This window comes from Myotis myotis, unplaced genomic scaffold (assembly GCF_014108235.1).
Source record: "Myotis myotis isolate mMyoMyo1 unplaced genomic scaffold, mMyoMyo1.p scaffold_m19_p_10, whole genome shotgun sequence".
Lineage (NCBI taxonomy): Eukaryota > Metazoa > Chordata > Mammalia > Chiroptera > Vespertilionidae > Myotis > Myotis myotis.
The window spans coordinates 78,604-100,557 of NW_023416314.1; the positions used below are offsets into that span (position 1 = coordinate 78,604).

The 21,954-nt window shown below is 57.0% G+C and overlaps 1 protein-coding gene across 7 annotated transcripts in view; it reads left to right on the plus strand.

Moving 5' to 3' along the window:
- Window positions 1-6,485: 6,485 nt before the first annotated feature.
- The window catches only part of USP2 (ubiquitin specific peptidase 2), a 29,771-nt gene continuing 14,302 nt past the window's right edge, over window positions 6,486-21,954 (plus strand). Inside the window, exons 1-2 of one of the 7 annotated variants that reach the window (XM_036324000.1) lie at window positions 6,487-6,625; window positions 15,522-16,339. In XM_036324000.1, the coding sequence (XP_036179893.1) occupies window positions 15,563-16,339 (777 nt within the window). In that variant the 5' untranslated portion in view covers window positions 6,487-6,625; window positions 15,522-15,562. Of the gene's footprint in view, window positions 6,626-7,020; window positions 7,691-8,260; window positions 9,295-15,521; window positions 16,340-21,954 lie in introns of those variants that run through there. The other 6 variants (XM_036324003.1, XM_036324004.1, XM_036324002.1 and 3 more) reach the window with 6 other exon arrangements.

Sequence of the window (21,954 nt, forward strand, 5' to 3'; positions counted from 1 at the left end):
GTTCTCATCGTCCATCCCTCTCCCATTCTTTCTTGAACTCACCCACCATCCAACTTTCACGCCATCACTCCACCCAAACCAGTCTTGCCAGGTCGGGTCACCAACAACCTTCTAAATCAATTCTCAGACTCTCCTCCCTCACCGGCATGCAGCATGGGACACACCGATCCTTCCTCCTCAGGAAGATTCCTGCTGTTGGCGTCCACATACCACCACCTCCGCCTGGATTTGTTTTTTCCCTACTTCATTGGCTGTGCCAGTCTCTCTGGTGCTTCCTGCTCACTTCTAAAAGCATGTACTGTTGGGCCCGGCTGGTGTGGCTCAGTGGTTGAGTGTCGACCTATGAACCAGGAGGTCAGGGTTCAATGCTGGGTCAGAGCACATGCCCAGGTTTCAGACTGGATCCCCAGTGTAAGGTGTAGGAGGCAGCCGATCAATGATTCTCTCTCATCCTTGATGTTTCTATTTTTTTTTAATTAAATCTTTATTGTTCAGATTATTACATTTGTTCCTCTTTTTTCCCCCCATAGCTCCCCTCCACCCGGTTCCCAAACCCCACTCCACCCTCATCCCCCACTCACTGTCCTCATCCATAGGTGCACGATATTTATCCAGTCTCTTCCCGCATCTCCCACACCCCTTTCCCCCCCAAGAATAGTCAGTCCATTCCCTTTCTATGTCCCTGATTCTATTATAATCACCAGTTCATTCTGTTCATCAGATTATGTATTCACTTGACTTTTAGATTCACTTGTTGATCGATGCGTATTTGTTGTTCATAATTTGTATCTTTACCTTCTTCTTCTTCCTCCTCCTCTTCTTAAAGGATACCTTTCAGCATTTCATATAATACTGGTTTAGTGGTGGTGAACTCCTTTAGCTTTTTCTTATCTGTGAAGCTCTTTATCTGACCTTCAATTCTGAATGATAGCTTTGCTGGATAAAGTAATCTTGGTTGTAGGTTCTTGCTATTCATCACTTTGAATATTTCTTGCCACTCCCTTCTGGCCTGCATGGTTTCTGTTGAGAAATCAGCTGACAGTCGTATGGGTACTCCCTTGTAGGTAACTGACTGTCTTTCTCTTGCTGCTTTTAAGATTCTCTCTTTGTCTTTTGCTCTTGGCATTTTAATTATGATGTGTCTTGGTGTGGTCCTCTTTGGATTCCTTTTGTTTGGGGTTCTCTGTGCTTCCTGGACTTTTAAGTCTATTTCTTTCACCAGGTAGGGGAAGTTTTCTGTCATTATTTCTTCAAATAGGTTTTCAATATCTTGCTCTCTCTCTTCTTCCGGCACCCCCATAATTCGGATGTTGGTACACTTGAAGTTGTCCCAGAGGCTCCTTACACTATCTTCGTATTTTTGGATTCTTTTTTCATTTTGCTTTTCTGGTTGGGTGTTTTTTGCTTCTTCGCATTTCAAATCTTTGACTTGATTCTTGCGATCCTCTAGTCTGCTGGTGGAACTCTGCATAATATCCTTTATTTCAGTCAGTGTATGCTTAATTTCTAGTTGGTCCTTTTTCATAACCTCGAGGGTCTCACTAGATTTCTTGAGGGTCTCACTACGTTTATCGGCGGTCTCACCAGACTTTTTGAGGGTCTTAATAAATTTATCGGCGGTTTCTAGAAAATTCTTGAAAAACCTTAAAAGTGTGGTTTTGAACTCTATATCCAGTCGTTTGCTTTCCTCCATTTCTGTCATTTGTGACCTGTTTCTTTGTCTCGGCATTTCTTATGCTTCCCTGTGTTGGTAGAGTGGCTTTGTGTGCTAGGTGTCCTATAGGGCCCAATGGCTCAGCCTCCCCAATTACCTGAGGTGGACACTCTTGGTGCACCTCTTTGTGGACTTTGTGCACAGTCTTGCTGTAGTTAAGCCTTGATTGTTGTAGGTATCACTGGGAGGAATTGACCTCCAGGCCAGTTGGCTGTGAGAGTCAGCTGTGTCTACGGTGGGAGAACTTCTGTGCTGAAGACACCCTTATGAGGCAAGACTTGCTTCAGTGGGGCTTTGGTGCTCACTGAGTCTTCCCCCTGAGTGTGTCCCTTATGGATCTGAGGAGTTGTAATTGGATGGTCCCACTCTGACCACTGGGTACACTGGCTCTTGGATCTAAGGAGGTGCTAATTTAGCCTCTGCCTGAGGCTACAGAGCAGGAGCTACAAAGAGATCTGCAGATTCCCCTTCCTTGTTTGGGGTTTGGAGGTGCCCAAATGAGGCCCAGCTGTGAAGCAGTGCAAGCTGCTATGGGGCCTTGGGCCTTCTCTTGGAAGCTCTGGGTCTGTCTGGCCCAGCTGCAGTTTGTTAGGTAATTTTCAGATTGCAAAGGGCCAGGGCATTCATATGCAAAAGCCTCTGCCGCAGCTTGGGTGGGGTGTGGTCTCAGGGAATAAACAGGGCGGAGCAAGCAGCTATGGCTGATCCTCAGCCCTGCCCTAAGGGGCCCCGCATCTCAGTGCCCCAGTAATCGCTGCAAGCACCTTTGAGAGAAAGCCGCCCTCGAGTTCCAAGTTCTGCCCTCTGCCAGACAGTCCAGTTTCTCCCTGTATGAGTCTGGGTCCCCAGAGAGTCACCTGGAACTAGAGTTCAGAGCAGTTGGGGGCTTGTGACTCCCTCCCGATTCAAAAAGACAACCGCGTCCTCAGTTGCCAGCTGTTTCCACGTGCTCCTCCGTACCTCTGCACTTCTGCACCTCCTCTGAGTCTCAGTGTACTTTTCTCTTTCCTTCTAGTTATAGAATTTCCACTCAGCCAGCCTTCCGTGGTTCTGGATGATGTCTGTTTTGTCTTTTAGTTGTATTTTTGAATTTGTTGTGGGATGCAGCAATTTCCGGTGTTTACCTATGCTGCCATCTTGGTTTCTCCGAGCTCATCCTTGATGTTTCTATCTCTCTCTCCCTCTCCCTTCCTCTCTGAAACCAATAAAACTATATTTTTTAAATTCCTATATAATAAAAGGGTAATATGAAATTGACCAAACCATGGAACGAGCAGTCGTATGACACGCACTGATCACCAGGGGGGAGATGCTCAATGCAGGAGCTGCCCCTAGCCCGCAGGCTCCAATCGCCTGATCAGGGCCTGCCAGCCAACCTCTCGGTCCCTTCCCCCGGCGGGTAGGCTCTGATCACCCGCTGGTGAACAGGGAACCAGGGGTGGGTGTCGGCAGGGGGCAGGGCCGATGAGCGGGCAGAAATAGCCAACCTCTTGGTCCCTCCTCCTGGCCAACAGGCTTCGATCACCCGATGGCGAATGGGGAGCCAGGGATGGGTGGTGGTAGATGTGGGTGGCACCAGGCCAAGGCCCCCACCCTGCCGGTCACCCCATACACAGAGGGCAACTGGTGGCAGGGGCCGGGGCCGGCAAGTGGGCAGGATGGCCAATCTTTTGGTTCTTTTGGTTCTTCCCCCACCCCCTCACTCCCAGCCAGCAGGCTCCAATCGCCTGCTGGTGAACGGGGAACTGGGGGTGGGTGGCAGCAGGGAGTGGGGCCGGCTGCTGGCAGCTGGGGAAGATGGCACTGATCACAGGCCAGGCCTAGGGACCCTACCATTGCATGAATTTTGTGCACTGGGCCTCTAGTATAAGAATAAAATAAAATCATAGACTGTTGGAAAGCTCCAAGATTCTGTCCTTGCATGTTTGTTTGTTTGTTTAATTTTTTTTTTTTTTTTTTTTTACAGAGAGGAAGGGAGAGGGATAGAGAGTTAGAAACATTGATGAGAGAGAAACATCGATCAGCTGCCTCCTGCACACCCCCCCACTGGGGATGTGCCTGCAACCAAGGTACATGCCCTTGACTGGAATCGAACCTGGGACCCTTCAGTCCGCAGGCCGACGCTCTATCCACTGAGCCACACCAACCCTTGCATGTTTTTTTTTATTTATACTTGTTCCTGGGAATCTTCTAACCTCATGGCTTTAAATAACAACCATTAGCTGATGACTCTCAATTTTGTATCTTCAACCGATATTTTGCCAAACTTGTACATCCAGCCACTTTCTTTACACCTTAACATGACTGATAGACATCTAAGACTTAAATATATTAAACCAAGCTCCTGACCTCCCCTCCCCCAAACCTGCTTCCTCCACAGCCTACACCCTCTCAATGATCAGGCCAACAATCCCCCCCTTTCTTTCATGGAACTAGCCCATCAGAAGACCCTGGAGGTTCTACGTTCAAATACAACCAGCCCGCCGAAACCGGTTTGGCTCAGTGGATAGAGCGTTGGCCTGCGGACTGAGGGGTCCCGGGTTCGATTCCGGTCAGGGGCATGTGCCTGGGTTGCGGGCACATCCCCAGTGGGAGATGTGCAGGAGGCAGCTGATCGATGTTTCTCTCTCATGGATGTTTCTAACTATCTCTCTCCCTTTCTCTCTGTAAAAAATCAATAAAATATTAAAAAAAAAAAATACAACCAGCGCTGGCCGGGAAGCTCAGTCGGTCACAGCTGGTCCCATACACCAAGGCTGCAGGTCCGATGCCGGTCAAGGCACAGATAAGAGTCAACCAATGATGCCTAAGCAAGTGGAGCGACAAAGTGATGCTTCTCTCTCAAACGTCGTCACACGGCCTTAGAGCCACGGCGAAGTCCTTCCCTTAGCTCTGACCTCATCTCTCTCTCTCTCTCTCTCTCTCTCTCTCTCTCTCTCTCTCTCTCTCTCTCTCATCACTCCAGCCACAATAACCTTGCGGTTCATCCTCAAAAGTGGCAAGTATGCTTCCACCTCAGGACCTTTGCATGTACTATTCCTTCTGTGTTCAACATTCTCCCCCAACACATCCAGATGGTTCTCCCCTCACCTCCGTCAGCTCATTAAATTGGCACCTGCTCCTGGGGGCCATCTCTGACTGCAACTGAACCCCGCCCTCTCCCCTCCCGGGGGATAGCTATCACTACCATCTAACATACTGGAGGGTATACTTATTTGATGATTGTCCTGCTTCTACTAGAATTCAAGGATTTTGCCTGTTTTGTTCACTGCTGTATCTTCAAAGCCTAGAAGAGTGCCTGGCACGGTCAGTCACCCCCTGTAAAATGTGATCTAATCAGGGCCCCAAGGAAACAAAGGGCTGAGATCCACATTCTCGAACCTTAAGGTTAGTCTGAAACAACAAGAGACACACCCCTTCTTACTTGGAGCAGAAGGAAGAATGAATTCAGATACATATCTGAATTCATTGCAGGCAAAAATTTAAGTATTTTTCTCCTCTAATTTGTCCGGGAAACAGACAACACAGGGACTTCAGAGGAGTGGCAATGAACACAAATGCCAGCTGGGCACTCCTGCCAGTGGGTGGAGCCACCCAAGGCTGCTGGGCTTCCTCCTGGTGGCCTAGGGCAGTGGTACAGTGCGATTGAAACTTCATGGCCCATGCGCAGAAGTCGGTTTTAGGAAAGGAGATCGACGAAACAAGTATACAAGATGAGTGCGGATGGGAGAGTTGGAAGGGGTCGACCTCAGCAAACGTACCTCAATCAGATTGAGGACGTTTTTAGCAAAGGCCAGCTTAGGAGCACCCTAATTAAGTTAATAACAATGTACCTACCTATATAGTTTAAGTTTAAAAATTTGGCTCAAAAGAAATTTCAATCGTTGGCTCTGTTGACTAATGAGTTTGCCGACCGCTGGCCTAGGGGAAGGCCGAGGGCGGCGCTTTGCTTGGTTTGATGGTCCAGGGAAACGGAAAACCTGGATTTGTCTTGACGCCCCTTGGCCTGGCTGTGCGGGTTTCCTCACCCTGGGGAGAGGAGGAGGGTCGAAATGCAAGTTCCGCCTCCGCTTTTTCTTGGAAGACCAGAGTCCCGAAGGTGGCCTCAGCACCTCCCTTCCTTTACCCACTGGAGGAGTCAGCACCAGGCACTGCTCTCACGGTAGTGAAAGGGGCAGAGTGTCTTTTAGGGGCAAGGGGGCTGAAGAGCAGGCCCTCCTCCCTGACTACAGAGCTGACACACACGCCCCAGGGTGCAAGCTCTGGGCCTCTCCCCACCGCCCCCTCCTCCTCCCCACGGCCCCCCACTCCTCCCCACGGCCCCCCTCCTCCTTCCCACAGCCCCCTCCTCTTCCCCACGGCCCCCCTCCTTCCCACGCCCCCCTCCCCATGGCCCCCCTCCTCCTCCCCACGGCCCCCCACTCCTCCCCACGGCCCCCCTCCTCCTCCCCACGGCCCCCCACTCCTCCCCATGCCCCCCTCCTCCCTGCCTGTTCCTGCGTCCCTGCCGCCCACCGTCCTGCCCTGGGGTCGCTTCTGGTCTAGGTCTTCGTGCTCTTCCGCCTCCAAACTTGGGGCTCTTCCTCCACGTGGCCCGGTACCACGCGTTGCCAGGGAGACCCTAGCAAGGCGGGCGCTAATGACGCCACAATAGGCCCAGCCAATCGCCGTGCGGCGTCTCGGTGACGCGCGAGGCGGGGCTTCGCTGCCCGGCGCGAGGCGGCGGCTGCCCGCTGGGTGGCGCCCATTGCCCGGGGAGGTCCTCGCGGCCCCGGGCCGAGGTGCGGGAGGCGGAGGTGCGGGAGGCGACGGAGCGGAGGCCGGGAGCTGTCCGCGCTCGGACCGGCCCGGGGCACCCGCGGCCCCATGCTCGTGCCCGGCTCGGCGCGGCCACCCTCGGAGCAGACGCGGGTACGTGCCACCTGCCGGGCGGGGAGGCCGGGGCGGAGGTCGGCGCCTCTGAGGCTCCGAGCGCTGAGCGCCCGGGACCGCCGGGCGGAGCGGGCCCTGGAGACCCGGTAGAGCGGCTGCCGCGCGGGCGGGGCTGCGTGCTGGCCGGTGGTTCTCAGGACGCGCGCTCTGGCGGGTCGGGGTCCCAGTGCCCTGTGCCCGGTGCCCTGTGTGTGGCCTGAGAGCCGCCTGGACACTGACTCCCTCCTCCTGTACAGCTCCCGGGAGGGGGTGCCCAGCGGAGTGGGGTGTCGGGGTGGGGGCAGCAGTGCAGTGATGGGGGATTCTCCCCCATCCCGAACCAGAAGCCGGGGCGGGTGGGGGAGGGGTGCTCCAGGGCAAGTCACCGCCCAGGGAAGCCCCGGCCGACCCGTCCGGCTGGTCTCTGAGGACTGGCCACCTGCTGCCCGCCCGGCTGCCTCTGGGATGGGGCTGAGCCCCGCCCTGTGGCTCAGGGGCTGAGCGGCGACCTCTGAACCGGGAGGTCACCGGCTGGATTCCCGGTGAGAGCTTGATCCCCAGTAGGGGGCGTCCAGGAGGCAGCTGATCAATGGTTCTCATCATTAATGTTTCTCTCTCCCTCTCCCTTCCTCTGAAATCAATAAAAATATAAGTTAAAAAAAATAGAATGGGGCTGAGTTGCAGACTGGGGTGATGATCACCTCCCCAGGCATGGCGTGTGAAGGTCCCCCAAGTGGGACCCCGTACAGTGGAGGGCAGGAGAGCTGGTTGAGCTGGGGTTGGGCACCCGCACTCCTTTGATGCTACAGATGCTGCCAAAGGAGTAGTCACCAGGCCTGGAATGAGGGCCGGGCCAGGGCGTCCTCTGAAGTGCATCACCAGGGCTCAGCTGAGTCAGGGCCTCGGCCACGACAGGGTGAGGCACAGCCTGGGGACTCCCCAGTTCATAGGCAGAGCCTTCGAGAAACAGACTGAGCCGAGGCCGAGAGGTTGAGAACCCCGCTCCTTCCGCCGTGGCCCTGCCCAGCCCAGCTCTGCGGCCTTGGACACGGAGCGCTCGCGCAGGTAGAGTGAGCCGCGGGAGCAGCTGCGCTGGCTGGGTTTTCTGGGCCGAGGAGGAAGGCGCCCGTGGGCCTGGCCGCCTCCGGTGGGTGGCGGGAGCGCTGGGAGGATGGCACGCCGCGTTGGCCCTGGCCGGTGCGGGCACAGACCAGCTCAGGAGAGCGGGGCGCCTCCTAGCACCAGGGCAGGGTGCTCCGAGGGCCAGCACAGAGGCTCTGTTCTCCCTAAGAAGGCTCACCTGGAGGTGCTGCTGGAAATACGACCACTAATTGTAACCATAGTGGAACTAGTCACTATAATAATAATGACCACCTCTCGAACTCTTACTACGTGCCAGGATATTGACATGTTTTATTTAACCCTCACCACTGGGAGATATGGCATTATTATGATGACTGTTAGCCCTAGCCAGGTTGGCTCAGTGGATAGAGCCTCGGACTGAAGGGTCCCGGGATAAGTTCCAGTCAAGGGCATGTACCTCAGTTGCAGGCCCCTCCCTGGCCCTGGGCAGGGCTCATGCAGGAGGCAACCAATCGATGTGTTTCTCTCATATCGATGTTTCTCTCTCTCTGTCTCTTCCCCTCCCTTCCACTCTCTAAAAATCAATGGAAAAAATATCATCGGGTGAGGATTAACAAGAACAACAAGAAATACCACCACTAACTATGATGATAGTGGAAGTATTCAACACAATAATAATTATATTGTCACATTAGGAGGCTGGGGTGCGTGTCCCTGACCAGGCTGTGGGCCAAGGGCCATGGCCAGGGCTAGCCAGAGGCCAGGGGACATGCAGGAGCTGGACTGCAGGAGGAGGCGGCCTCCCAGCCCACCTCGTGCCAGTCCGTGTTGTGCCGGGGCTCTGGTTATGCCAGGATGTTGCCATGTGTTTTATTTAACCCTCGCACTGGGAGGTCTGTTATATGCTGACTATGACTCCTGTTTTGTGGATTAAATAACTGAGGTTCCGACAGCCTACGTGACTTGTCCTCTGTCTCAGAGCCACTGGAAGGGAAGGAACGGGGCTGAGAGCCCAGGCTGGGAGCTCGCTGTAAAAGGGTTTGGGCTGGAAGTCTGGGCGCCAGTCTCTTCGCCTCTCGGAGTCTGTGCCCTTGAACGAGGGGCTGTCACCTTGAGGTCTTCATCTCAGAAGCACGGGAGTCGGGCCGTACTGTGCTTCTTTCTTCCTTGCCTCTAAGTCTGTGACTGGCACCTGCTTCTGCATATTTTGCGTCCATCCCATCCCCATCCTACTGCCCCCTTTCCAGTTGTTCCACCTGAAATCTGAAATCCCCCTTCAGTTTCACTTCAAAGTGTCCCCCATTCAGAGAGTCCTCTTGGGAGTCCTGGTCTGGCCCAGCCCATTAGGGCAGCCCCTGAAGGGAAGCCTGTCGCTGCCCCTTTAATTCCCCCTGGGCTTGGAATGTAGTGAGTGGAGCTAGCTGGCCATGGCTGTGAGGTCAGATAAGATGCTATATATATCAGTCAGCAACCTGAGCCGGGTTACCAGCCCAGAGGCGTACTCCAGGGCCACCAGGGCTCGCCACGCGCTCCGGCCCAGCCGGGGAAGGGAGCCCCCAGATCCTGCCCATTGCCCCCCAGCACAGGTCAGTAGCTGCCCCTTTAATATCTGAGCTTCACGGGGATGCTGAATGGAGGGCCCTGGACTGTTTGGGGGAACATTGGAGAGACGGCCACCAGGCCTGGTGGCTGCTGTGGGCAAGACCAGAGGCTGGAGGTCAGGAACAAGACAGGATGGAGTCCTGGAGGGGCGAGGGAGAGAAAGCCGCGCCCTGGGAGGAGGCCCGGGAGAGCAGAGCGCCCCGCAGAGGTGGCGGGAGGGAACTTCAGGATTTCAATTCTGTCTGGGGCCCATTTCCGGTGCCTTTTCTTAGCCCTGTAGAGATGCCTACCCTCTCCCAACCCCAAATCAAAGCATTACCCAATGGGAATACTCCCCTGGGCCCACCCACTTCTTTTCAGCCAGTCAGGATTCTTGCTGTCATCTTCAATCTCTCTATTTTACCTCTTCTCCCACCCCTCTCCCAATCCTTGGGCACCTCCTGGGAGCCGGAGAGACAAAAATGGCTCCAAATTCCCTTCCATGACCCCTGTCAAGGCCTGTAAAACTATTAGGCACTATGGGTGGGTCACTGGCTGCTCCCCTCACAGCTAGAGCTGCCAGGGACAGGCGGGGAAGGAGTGGCGGGCCGAGGCTCCTGGGCCCGAGAGGAGCCCACAGGTCTCCCGGGTGATGTGAGCACAGGTATCCTCACCCCAGGCCTCCACTCCACCTGCGTCTCCACACCTGCCTGGGCAGCCTGAGGTTCCCACACTCCCGCGGGTGCCCAGCCAGTGCCCGGACAGCTGGAGGGAGGGTCAGGGGGAGGTGAGGGGAGACAGGGCCCCTCTCGGCCACTTTGCCTTTTGTGTCAGCACATCAGCAGGGCCTCCTGCCCTCGCCAGTGGCCATGGGATGCTCTGACGACACTGCTGGGCAGGGCTGGGTGGTTCTCACGCACCTGCCCTGGCCACCTGGCAGGGGGTGAACCTGGGTCCTGTGGAGGCCTGCCTTGGGGACCCAGCCGTGGGCTTTCCATCTGGGAGCTGGCATGCCTTCACCCCAGAGAGCAGGGCACAGCTGGGCAGAGCAGGGCCAGGAAGGCTGCTGGGACGTAGGACGTTCCCTGTCCCCTCCTGGATGCCAGGAGTGCCCGGGATTCCTGGGGAGCAAGTCCTCCCCTGGCCTGGCAGGTTCGGGAACCTTGCACGTGAGCAACAGGAAATGACAGTGACTGATTGCAAGGGGGTTGGCTGCCCCGGGGCTCGGTTTCATCTGCACCCCTGACTCATCTGGCCTGGCTGCTTTGGGGAGTGAGCCCAGCGGCAGGAAGGTGGGAGGGTGGGCGGCCACATGTCCCTGACCAGGCCCAGGCCGAAGCCGTGGCAGGCTGGCCCCGGGGGGGGGGGGGGGGGGCTGCAGGAAAAGGCCTCCCAGCCATCTCGCTGCCATCAGCCCTGCGCTGCCATCAGCATCGTGCGCTCAGGTTGCACCTGACTGTCACTCCCCTGCAGTGGAAACTCAGGGGCTGCTCCCCGGAGGCTGCCGCCTCGCCTCGGCCTGGCTGTGGCCAGACAGTGACGCCTGGAGCCCCCCCACCCTGGGCCAGCTCAGGGAGAGCAGAGGGCAAGGTGAAGTGGGGGCCAAGGTCAGGGCGGCTGTGACAGGCAGAACCCACATCCCCCCAGCTCTGCCCCTCCTCCCAGCGCGGCCTGGGGACCCGTGTGACTGCACAGGAGCAGGCGATCAGCACCTACTCCTGGGGAGGAGACGAGGCCATCGCAGGCTTCCGGGAGCATCAGGGAAGGGTTAGGCTTTAGTAACTCCAGGAATATGGGTGCTTCATTCGAATGCGCCATTCTTTATATTTCTTGTCTATTTATTTTTAAATTTTTGAATAAAAATACTTTTAATTTCAATTTAATGTAAAAAATTAAATCTTCAAATGATGTTTGTGGCATTTATTCATTATTATTATTATTATTATTATTATTATTAGAGAGAGAGAGAAAGAGAAAGGAACATCGATGTGAGAGAAACGATGAGAGAGAATCATTGATCATTGCCTCCTGCACTGCCCCCACTGGGGATTGAGCCGCAGCCCAGACATGTGCCCTGACCAGGAATCAAACCAGTGACTTTTTGGTGCATCAGACAACACCCAACCAACTGAGTCACTGCGGCCAGAGCAAGGCATTTATTCTTCCAAAAGAATTCAAGCTCAGCACTGCGCTGAGATGTGGGGGACACGTCTGAAGGCGTGTGGCGAGGCTGAGTGCTGGCGCTGAGGCTGCGTGTGCAGTGCTCAGCACAGCCCCTGGCCCGAGGGGGGCAGTATCTGTTGGGGGGCAGGGGGGATGGTGCTTGGCTCACCTGTCCTATCAGGAGGCTGAATGCTCTGTACAGAGGAATGTTGCTGCCCCTCCCAAGAGGGGGAAACAGCAGAGTGGGGAGCCGAGCAGGGAGAGGAGATGGCCCGGAGGAGGAGGTGGCTGGCACCTGGGCGGTGCCTTCTGGAGCCACATGCCTGTACTTGCCAGCGCTGGGCACACGGGCAGAAGCCAGGCAGCAGGACCCCCCACTGGGCAGGGACTGGGAGGAGGTTGCCCCAGCCAATCAGCATGTCTCCCACTGCCCCATGGAAAGGCCATTCTGCTCAGCCTGTTCCTGTGGCCCTGTGAGTGCCAGTCCTGCCCCTGGCTTGTGTGGCAAGGATACCACCGGGGCCTGGCCTGGTCTCCCACCCAAGGTGCGGGATGCAGCCTCCGGGGTCAGCCCTACCAGGTAATGCCGGGAGGAGCGGGGCCCACCCCAACCTGTCTGCTCCCCTGGAAGGCACTAGCACTTGTCTCAAGAGTGAGACAGCAGGGCGGGGCGGGGCAGGGGAGGGGGATAGGCCTGCTTCAGGCCTCAGCCCAACAGGGACCCTCTGCCAGACGTGTGGACTGTGAGCCAGACAGAGCTCAGTGCTGGCAGGCAGCTTCCAGAAGGCTGTGTGTGGGAGCAGGACACCCCCCACCCCCCGTCCCCGGGGCAGCTTCCAGGGGTGGCGAGGTCTGCCAGTTGCTCACCAGATGGGAGCAGACGGAAAAGCAGGGATTTAGGAGCCCCCCTGGGACTCTGGGGCCAGAAGGTGTGGTCTACCTCCAGCCCCAACTCTTCCCAGGGCTGCTCATGAGCTGTCCCAGAGCTGTCCATCTGTCCGTCTGTCCCTGTCCCTGTCCCTGTCCAGGCTGCCCCTAGCTTGGCGACAGCCCTTCTGCACCGTCAGCAGCCAGGAGAGGTCATGAGCTGGGCGCTGCACAGAGAGCCAACTCCCAGGAGCCTGGCGTGGGGGAGGGAGACAGCCCTGGCCCGAGGCAGAAAGGCATGGGAGTGGCAGGTCCTATCTGCTTGGCAGCTCAGTGTCCTGGAGCCCAGCTCCCGAGACCTGGAGTTTCTGTGACTGTGAATTATTGATGGCGTCCTCATCAATAGTGAAACAGCCCGACTGGACTGGGCCCCAGCCCCTGGGCCTCTGTCTGTTCCTCCCCAGCCCCAGGCCTCTGTCTGTTCCTCCCCAGCCTCCCGCAGCTCTCACGCGCTTCCTTCTCTGCACCCCAGAAAGTTAAGTCGATGCGAGGAAGGCTCATGGTTTCCCCAACCCTGAATAAGGGCTTCCTGCAGCCACCCTTCCCTAGAAAGGTGTGGAGATTGTGCTGGAGGTGGGAGCACAGCGGGCCAGGGAGTATGCGTGAAGGTCGGGGTCCAGCAGGTGGGAGAAAGTTAGACAATAGATGTGGGCCGGATTTGTCGGAGGCAGCCTGGGCTGGAAACTGCCGGAGGTCTCCAGAACCTTAGACGTTTTGTTCTGGAGCCCTGTGAACATTGCCATCTGCGATCTCCCCCTGCACTGACCCCAAGCCTGGCATGGACCGAGTTTCTAGTGCCTCTGCCAAGCCCTCGGTGTGTGGGGCTTGGCGCCAGCTCCTCTCTGCCCTAATGGGCTGAGCTGCAGGCCTGGCAAGCTGCAGGCTGCCTCCTCTGCAGCCACATTGCTGCCGCTGCCTCCTCTGCGGCCACATTGCTGCCGCTGCCTCCTCTGCGGCCACATTGCTGCCTGCCTCCTCTGCGGCCACATTGCTGCCTGCCTCCTCTGCGGCCACATTGCTGCCGCTGCCTCCTCTGCGGCCACATTGCTGCCGCTGCCTCCTCTGCGGCCACATTGCTGCCTGCCTCCTCTGCGGCCACATTGCTGCCGCTGCCTCCTAAACAGCTACCCCCGAAGAGGGGGTACAGGTCACTGGGGGCTGCGGGAACCTGAGTGCTCAAGGCTGAGGTCAGAAGCCACCGCAACTGGGAGGGACCCAGCCCTGCCTTAACTTATTCCAGGCTCACCAAGGGCGGGGTGGACAGGCTGCCTGGGGGCGGGGGGGGGGGGGGGGGTAATAGCTGTCCTGTGGAGGGCTTTCCCGTGTCATTATCTCACTTAACTCCTCACAACAGCCCTGTGAGGGAGGGAGGATGGCAATGTTATACTTGCTTTACGGTGAGAACGCTGGGACTCGAGGGTCGGAGCGTGAAATGATGAGGGCAGAGTCACCCAGCTAGTCCATCACAGGGCGTCACTGCCCGCGCCTGCACACACTGCTCCGAGGGTCCTGGGCGGCTCTCCACACACCCCCAACCCCAAGGGCTCCCGGTGGCCCTCAGGAAAGGGGCCTGATCCTACCTGCTGCTCTCTCCAAAGCCTCTGTGCCCTCCAGCTCCACTGCAGATAAAGCCTGCGCTTTGGGGGTGAGGAAGGGACTCTGGGGGTCCCGAGTGAGCCTGCGTTTGATGGGAGGCGTAAATCAAGGTCATGTGTGAAGAGCACTGGGCTGGAAACCTGAAAGGCCTGGGTTCGCATCCTGGCTCCGCTGGTCTGTGTTCCTTCACCAGATCTCCCCAGCGTGAGCGCCTGGGGCAACATGGCGTGTGCCACCGGCAGTGCAGATGTCAGCCTCTAGAGCAGCGGTTCTCAACCTGTGGGTCGCGACCCCTTTGGCGGTCAAACGACCCTTTCACAGGGGTCACCTAAGACCATCCTGTATATCAGATATTTACATTACAATTCATAACAGTAGCAACATTACAGTTATGAAGTAGCAACGAAAATAATTTTATGGTTGGGTCACAACATGAGGAACTTCAGTTCCTCATGTTCTCAACCTTCAAGGGCCAGAAGGTTGAGAACCACTGCTCTGGAGTCTAGGGCCGTGGTCGGCAAACTGCGGCTCGGCAAACCGCGGCTCTCGAGCCATATGAAGCTCTTTGGCCCCTTGAGTGTGGCTCTTCCACAAAATACCGACTTCTGCGCATGGGCCACGAAGTTTCAATCGCACTGTACGCGCGCCCACACGTGGTATTTTGTGGAAGAGCCACGCTCAAGGGGCCAAAGAGCCGCATGTGGCTCACGAGCCGCGGTTTGCCGACCACGGACGGGTCTAGGGGCACGTCCTCCTCACCAGGAGCAGCTGGGCATGGACCTGGCAGGGCCGGGAGGCCACGGGGCTCTGATCCACTTAGAGCAGGAGCCTCCGCTCAGGGTGAAGGTGGGTTCTGCCACTGCAGCAGGTGTGGGGGGCTCGGGGATGGAGTGTGGAGGCCAAGGTCAAGCCGCCTCCCAGCACCCGCTCGCTCTCCTCCCCACCCGCTCCCTCTCAGGGGCCTGCTTTTCCTCGCCAGGAATCTGGTCCAAGGATCCTCTGGTCTTTCCGCTCAGACCGTCCGATTCCAAAGACTCCCACTGTCCCATGAGTCAGATGGGAGTGGGATGGTCTTGACTCTTGCACTGTCCAGGTTCTCTCAGAGGGCGAGGGCGAGGGCGAGGGCAGTGCAGCCTCCCGCCAAAGGTTCTGCAGAGGCCGAGGAGGAGCGCTGGACTGGGCTGGGGTTGTGTGTGTGGCTGGAGGCTGCAGAGGGCAGTTCCTGCTGGCATGTTGGTGTTCGGAGGGGGGCACTCAGGGAGGCCACGAGGTGCTGAGACTGACTGCCCTGGTGGCTCATCAAAGCCAGTCCCCTCTGTGCTCTCCCCGAAGTGTGAATGCCTGAATGTTGCAGACCTGCACGCCCACCTGTGTATGCACCATGCAGCGGCATGTTGCTCAGCGGCGGGCCAGCCTCTTGTGGAAAGGGACTGTGTGGTCCCTAGTTGAGATCCAGGGTTCCTTCCGGAGGTGGAGGATGGGGGAGCAGGAACGTTAGGAGCCGACCCCCGGCAGGGCCCTCTGATGACCTTTCCTTGTCTTTCAGCCCATGAGGCTCCCGGTCCCCACTGAGCACAGCCCTGAAGGATGTCCCAGCTCTCCTCCACGCTGAAGCGCTACACGGACTCAGCACGCTACGCAGACACCCCTTACGCCAAGTCAGGCTATGGCTCCTACACCCCCTCCTCCTATGGCGCCACCCTGGCTGCCTCCTTCCTAGAGAAGGAGAAGCGGGGTTTCAAGCCGGGCCCCCCGGCCAGCTTCCTCACCCGGCCCAGTACCTATGGCCCTTCCTCCATTCTGGATTATGACCGGGGCCGCCCCCTGCTGAGACCAGATGTCCTCGGGGGTGGTAAGAAGGCAGAGAGCCAGGCTCGAGGCCTCGAGCGGCCAGTAGGGAGCGGACTCAGTGGGGGCAGTGGATTCCCATATGGAGTGACCAGTAGCTCCCTCGGCTACCTGCCTATGAGTGCCCGCAGCCAGGGGCTGCCCCTGACGCAGAAGAAGTCCAGCAGTCAGCTCGACCTGGCCAGGGACTTCTCCAGCCTGCGGGCCTCGGAGAGCTACCGCCTGGACCCCGGGACCCTGGGCCGCAGCCCCGGGCTGGCCCGCACCCGCCGGGAGCTGTGTGCCCTGCAGGGCCTCTACCAGGCAGCCAGCCACTCGGAGTACCTGGCCGACTACCTGGAGAACTACGGGCGCAAGGGCAGCACCCCTCAGCTTCCTGCCCAGGCTCCTCCCTCGCGAGTCCCTGAAGTCCTCAGCCCCACCTACCGACCCAGCGCCCGGTACACTCTGTGGGAGAAGGGGAAGGGCCTGGCCCCTGGGCCCAGCCGCAGCAGCTCCCCAGGGCAGGACACCACGGTGAGTTTGCCCCTGGGGGACCCAGTGAGGGGCTGGGGAGGGGCCACTGACCGGGAAGAGCCAGGCTGCAGGAAGGATTTCCATCTGCTGACGATCCAGGCAGAGGGCTTCTCCCCGAGCCTCCTGGCCCAGCCGCTGCTCCTGCCGCCCTGGTGGGGACCAGCCGGGCATGGCTGGTGCCCTGATGGCTCCTGCCCTGCTCCAAAGTTTCCCGTTTCCCCGGGAAACCCACTCAGGATCTGTGCCTGTGAGGACAGTCCAGCAGTGCTCCTGGAAATACCCAGAGACCCCCACATACTCCACGGTCCTTACCCCACAGGCCAGGGCCTCGTGCAGGCCTGGCCCCCTCCTGTGGGCTGCTGAGGCCCCGGACCACCTGGTCCCTGTGGTGCGAGGCCTCTGTGCACATCACGTCTCTCCTGCTCGGGCTCTCTCCCAGCCTGGAGGCCCACTTAACAGGTGGCCTGTTCACTGGGGCAGGTGGGCCTGATCACTGGGGCAGGTGGGCATGTTCACTGGGGCAGGTGGGCCTGGTCACTGGGGCGAGGGATTCTCCACTGTTTGACGCTGGCTGGCTCAGGCCCAAGTGCCTGGACAGCCTCCGTCTCCTGTGTCTTTGGAAACATTTTTGTCTCTGGCTCTAGACAAGCTAATATCTGGGCCGGGTGAAGGTGGGGCTCTCCTGGAGACTGAGCAAAGGCTGGCAGCATCTCCCTCGCATCTAATCCCTGAACACTCCTTCCTGGGGACACAGACTTCATTTGGTCTTGTCTGTGGTCATTGGTAACCTACTAAATGGCAAGTGCTCTGGGGATGAAAAAGAAAGGATGTCTCTAGACCCCTCAGCATGTACCAGAGCAGCACAGAACTCTGCAGGATGGAGGGTGAGTGAGTGGATGAGTGGACAGATGGGTGGATGGGTAGGTGGATGGGTGGGTGGATGAATGCTAGATGGATGGGTGGGTGGGTGGGTAGGTGGATGGGTGGGTGGGTGGGTGGATGAATGGCTAGATGGATGGATGGATGGGTAGGTGGATAGGTGAATGGATGGATGGATGGATGCATGGATAGAAGGGTGGATGGATGGGTAGATGGATGCATGGATAGGAGGGTGGATGGATGGGTGGATGGATGGATGGAAGGAAGGGTGGACGGATGGGTGGGTGGATAGGTGGGTGGATGGATGAGTGGGTGGGTGGATGGGTGGATGGATAGATGGATGGATGGATGGCTAGATGGGTAGATGAATGGGTGGGTGGGTAGGTGGATGGGTGGGTAGGTGGGTGGGTGGATGGATGGATGAAAGGGTGGATGGATGAATGGGTGGGTGGGTGGATAGGTGCGTGGGTGGATGGATGGATGGATGGATGGATGGATGGATGGATGGATGGCTAGATGGGTGGATGGATAGATGGATGGATGGATGGATGGATGGATAGATGAATGGATGGATGGATGGATGGATGGATGGATGGATGGATGGATGATGAGTGGATGGGTGGGTGGGTGGGTGGATGAATGGATGGGTGTGTGGATGGATGGAGGGATGGATGGATGGATGGGTGGATGGATGGATGGATGGATGGATGAAAGGGTGGATGGATGGGTGGATGGATGGATGGATGGATGGATGGATGGATGGATGAAAGGGTGGATGGATGAATAGGTGGGTGGATAGATAGATGGATGGGTGGATGGATAGATGGTTGGGTGGATGAATGGATGGGTGGGTGGGTGGATGGATGGATGGGTGGATAGGTGGGTGGGTGGATGGATGGATAGATGATGGATGGATGGATGGATGATGGATGGATGGATGGATGGAAGAGTGGACGGGTGGATGGATGGATGGATGGAAGAGTGGACGGGTGGATGGATGGATGGATGGATGGATGGATGGATGGATGGCTAGATGGGTGGATGGGTGGATGGGTGGGTGGTGGATGGATGGATGGGTGGATGGGTGGGTAGATGAGTGGATGGATGGATGGATGGATGGATGGATGGATGGATGAAAGGGTGGATGGATGAATAGGTGGGTGGATAGATAGATGGATGGGTGGATGGATAGATGGTTGGGTGGATGAATGGATGGGTGGGTGGGTGGATGGATGGATGGGTGGATAGGTGGGTGGGTGGTGGATGGATGGATGGATGGATGGATGGATGGATGGATGGAAGAGTGGACGGGTGGATGGATGGATGGATGGAAGAGTGGACGGGTGGATGGATGGATGGATGGAAGAGTGGACGGGTGGATGGATGGATGGATGGATGGATGGATGGATGGATGGATGGCTAGATGGGTGGATGGGTGGATGGGTGGGTGGTGGATGGATGGATGGGTGGATGGGTGGGTAGATGAGTGGATGGATGGATGGATGGATGTGGGTGGGTGGGTGGATGGATGGATGAATGGATAGATGGAAGGGTGGATGGATGAATTGGTGGGTGGGTGGGTGGGTGGATGGATGGAGGATGGATGGATGGATGGTTGAGTAGGTAGATGAATGGCTAGATGGGTGGGTCGATGGATGGATGGACATATGGATAATGCATGGATGGATGGGTTGGTGGGTGGGTGGATGGGTGAACAGATGGATAGGCTAGCACAGTGGTCGGCAAACTGCGGCTCGCGAGCCACATGCAGCTCTTTGGCCCCTTGAGTGTGGCTCTTCCTAAGCCTTAGGAGTACCCTAATTAGCACATTGCGTACCGCATAGAAGTCTCTAAGACATACGCCAGGGACCGCACGTTTTTGGGCAAACTGCATGTTATTTAAATCATCATAATGCACTTTAGGTGTTGTTTTTCAATAATTGTAACATTTTTATTTACAACAACAAACAATTAAAGTTCCTAGTCCTTTTTTAACGTATGGTACTGCGTAAAACATTTTCCTCTATGAAGAGGGACCAAACAAAATTTACATAAGTGTCTAGATTCGCTCCTTTTTCCATGGGCGCGAAACACGAGAAAGCTCCTGAGCGGCACGAAATGTGTTAAGTTAATAACAATGTACCTACCTATATAGTTTACGTTTAAAAAATTGGGCTCTCAAAATAAATTTCAGTCGTTATACTGTTGATATTTGGCTCTGTTGGCTACTGAGTTTGCCGACCACTGGCTAGCATGAAGGCAGGAGAGTTAGGTGTGTCTCCTTTATGTGCTCTGCCCATACTCCTAAGATGCGTGCCTTCTTGTACTCTATCGCTCTCTCACAGTAAGAAATGCTGAAGTTATTTTAAAATCTGACCCGCTGCCTCAGTCCTACCCCCTGGTTAGAACTCTCTGCTGGGTTGTTTTGGTTCGTTAGGTGGGAGACCGCAGTCCTGTTCCCACCAAAACTAAGTGCTTAGGGCTTGGAGCTTTTCCCGAGATGAGAAGGTGTTTCCGTCGTGTTGGTTTCTAGTGTACGAAATGCTGTCTGCTGTTCTGTATTTTGTATTTTGTTCTGTGTTCTGTATTTTACTAACTGTATGGAAAGTTGTCAGTAAAGCCTTTGTCAGGATGGATTTTAAAAAAAGATTGCTTCAAGTTCAAAACCAAGTAAGAAATGCCTCTGAGCAGAGTGCACTCAGGGGCGGGCTTCAGGCCACAGACCCGAAGCGTGGAATCGCTAACGTCTGGAGAGGACAGCTTTGCTAACCTGACTAGAGAGTCTTGGCCCCGGGAGGCATCTGAAGGACCACGGAGAGATAGCAGCTGGTGCCCGGGGTGGGTGGCTGCGCCGGGGCTGGGGTAGGAGTGAGACATGGTAGAGCTGCCGAGAGACAGGTGTGCACTCTCAGAGGAACAGCTGCTGGGGTGGGAGTGTGTCTCACCTCCACGGGCATGGCTGGCGCTGCCCATCTCAGGGGTGACTAGAACACGGCCCTCTGTGGAGGGGCCCAGGTCCTAAAGGCTTTGGGAGGAAGCGGCATCTCCCGCTCTGGGGTGAGAACACTGGGCTCTGCCTCCTTCCCACACAGCACATCCCAACCTCCCAGGAGTCCGTGCCCTCCCGCCATCCCAAGCAGACACCAGGCCCCTCACCCAGGCCAGGCTGAGGGAAGTGCTGAGAGAGGGCCTCAGGGGAGTGGCCAGTTGCCCTGGGGACACTGAGGCACCCAACAGCCCTCCTTCCTTCAGAACACCTCACCGCCCTCGAGCAGTGCCAGCCATGCCCTGCCACCAAGCCAGTGCCTCACGCGGAGCTCACGGAGAGGCTGCGGCCAGGAGAGCGGTGATGTGAGGCCTGGCTCCCCCTCTCCTCGCTGCTCAGCCTGCACTTTGCTGCGATGAGAACAGCCCCGCTCAGGGGGCCTGGCCGCCGCTTTCTAAAACCAGTTTCTGGGCGCATCTGCATTGAGGGGCCCTCCCTTCCATGCACACAGTCCGGGCGCTCAGCTCCTAGCGGTGTGACCCCAGAGAAACTCCTCGCCTTCTGAGTCTGTTTCCTCTTCACAGATTAGCATGACGAATCACAGGTGGTATAGGAAAGGGCCTGGCGTGTAGCGGCTGTGCAAGGATGTCCATCCCCTCACACCTTCCCAGGGGCCACGAGCTGTGTGAGCTAGTGCCTGCCCCAGGGCATTCACGTTTAAGGGGGGGAATAAGTTCTTTTTTTTATTTAGTATTTTTATTGATTTCAGAAAGGAAGAGCGAAGGAGAGAGAGAATCATCAATGATGAAAGAATCATTGACCTGCACCCCCCTCGACTGGGGATCGAGCACGCAACCCGGGCATGTGCCGTGACCAGGAATCAAACTGTGACCTCCTGGTTCATAGGTCAGCGCTCAACCCCTGAGCCATGCTGGCCAGGTTGGGCGGGAAATGAGTTCTTAAAACAGTGGCAATGGGACCTGCCCTCCTTGTTTTCAGGTGTCATAGGTGGAGGGTGAGGGCAAGGGCGAGGGCGTGGCCAGGACGGGCTGCGGCTGCTGGAAGCTGCATTTGCCGCTTTACCTTGACCCCTCGTCCATAGAAGGGGCGGCCACACCAGCCTGCCCGCCTCACAGGGTGCCACAGGCTGAGCGGGCTGAGCGCGGGTAATGGGCGTGGAGGAATGTGAAGCCACTGCAATGTCGATGTCGGGGAGTCCCTGTAAACTTTGGGGGAAGGGACAGGAAGGGGCATCTGGCAGCCCCCCAGAGAGGGGAGGGAGCAGCCTCGGAGGAGAGAGGTAAGGGGGCATCCCCTGGGCCTGGGGCGGCCAGCCGGCTTCACCACAGCTGGCTTTCCGCAGGGAGGTCAGAAGGTCAGAAGCAGGCTGGCCAGGGCACTGCAGCCCTAACCAGACTCCCTCCTGGTGGCCAACATGAACTTGGAATATCACAGACTCAACTGAGCACAGGAAGGACAGGGTGGGGGGCGGCATGAATTCTGAATGACCCCTCCTGCTGCCTAAGCACCAACCAGATGCCAGTCCACAGGGCATCGCTCAGCCAAGGGCAGTGAGGGCTACCCCAGGCTCCACCTTCTGTTTAAAACGCAGACACATTGGAGAGGGAGGATGTGAGGGTTTAAAAAACTGGTACTGTTTTCACTACCCCCAGGGGGCGATCTACACCAGGTGGCCTGGCCCTGCAGAGACACCAGAGCCCAAGTACCCAACCTGGTCTGCCCCCACCCC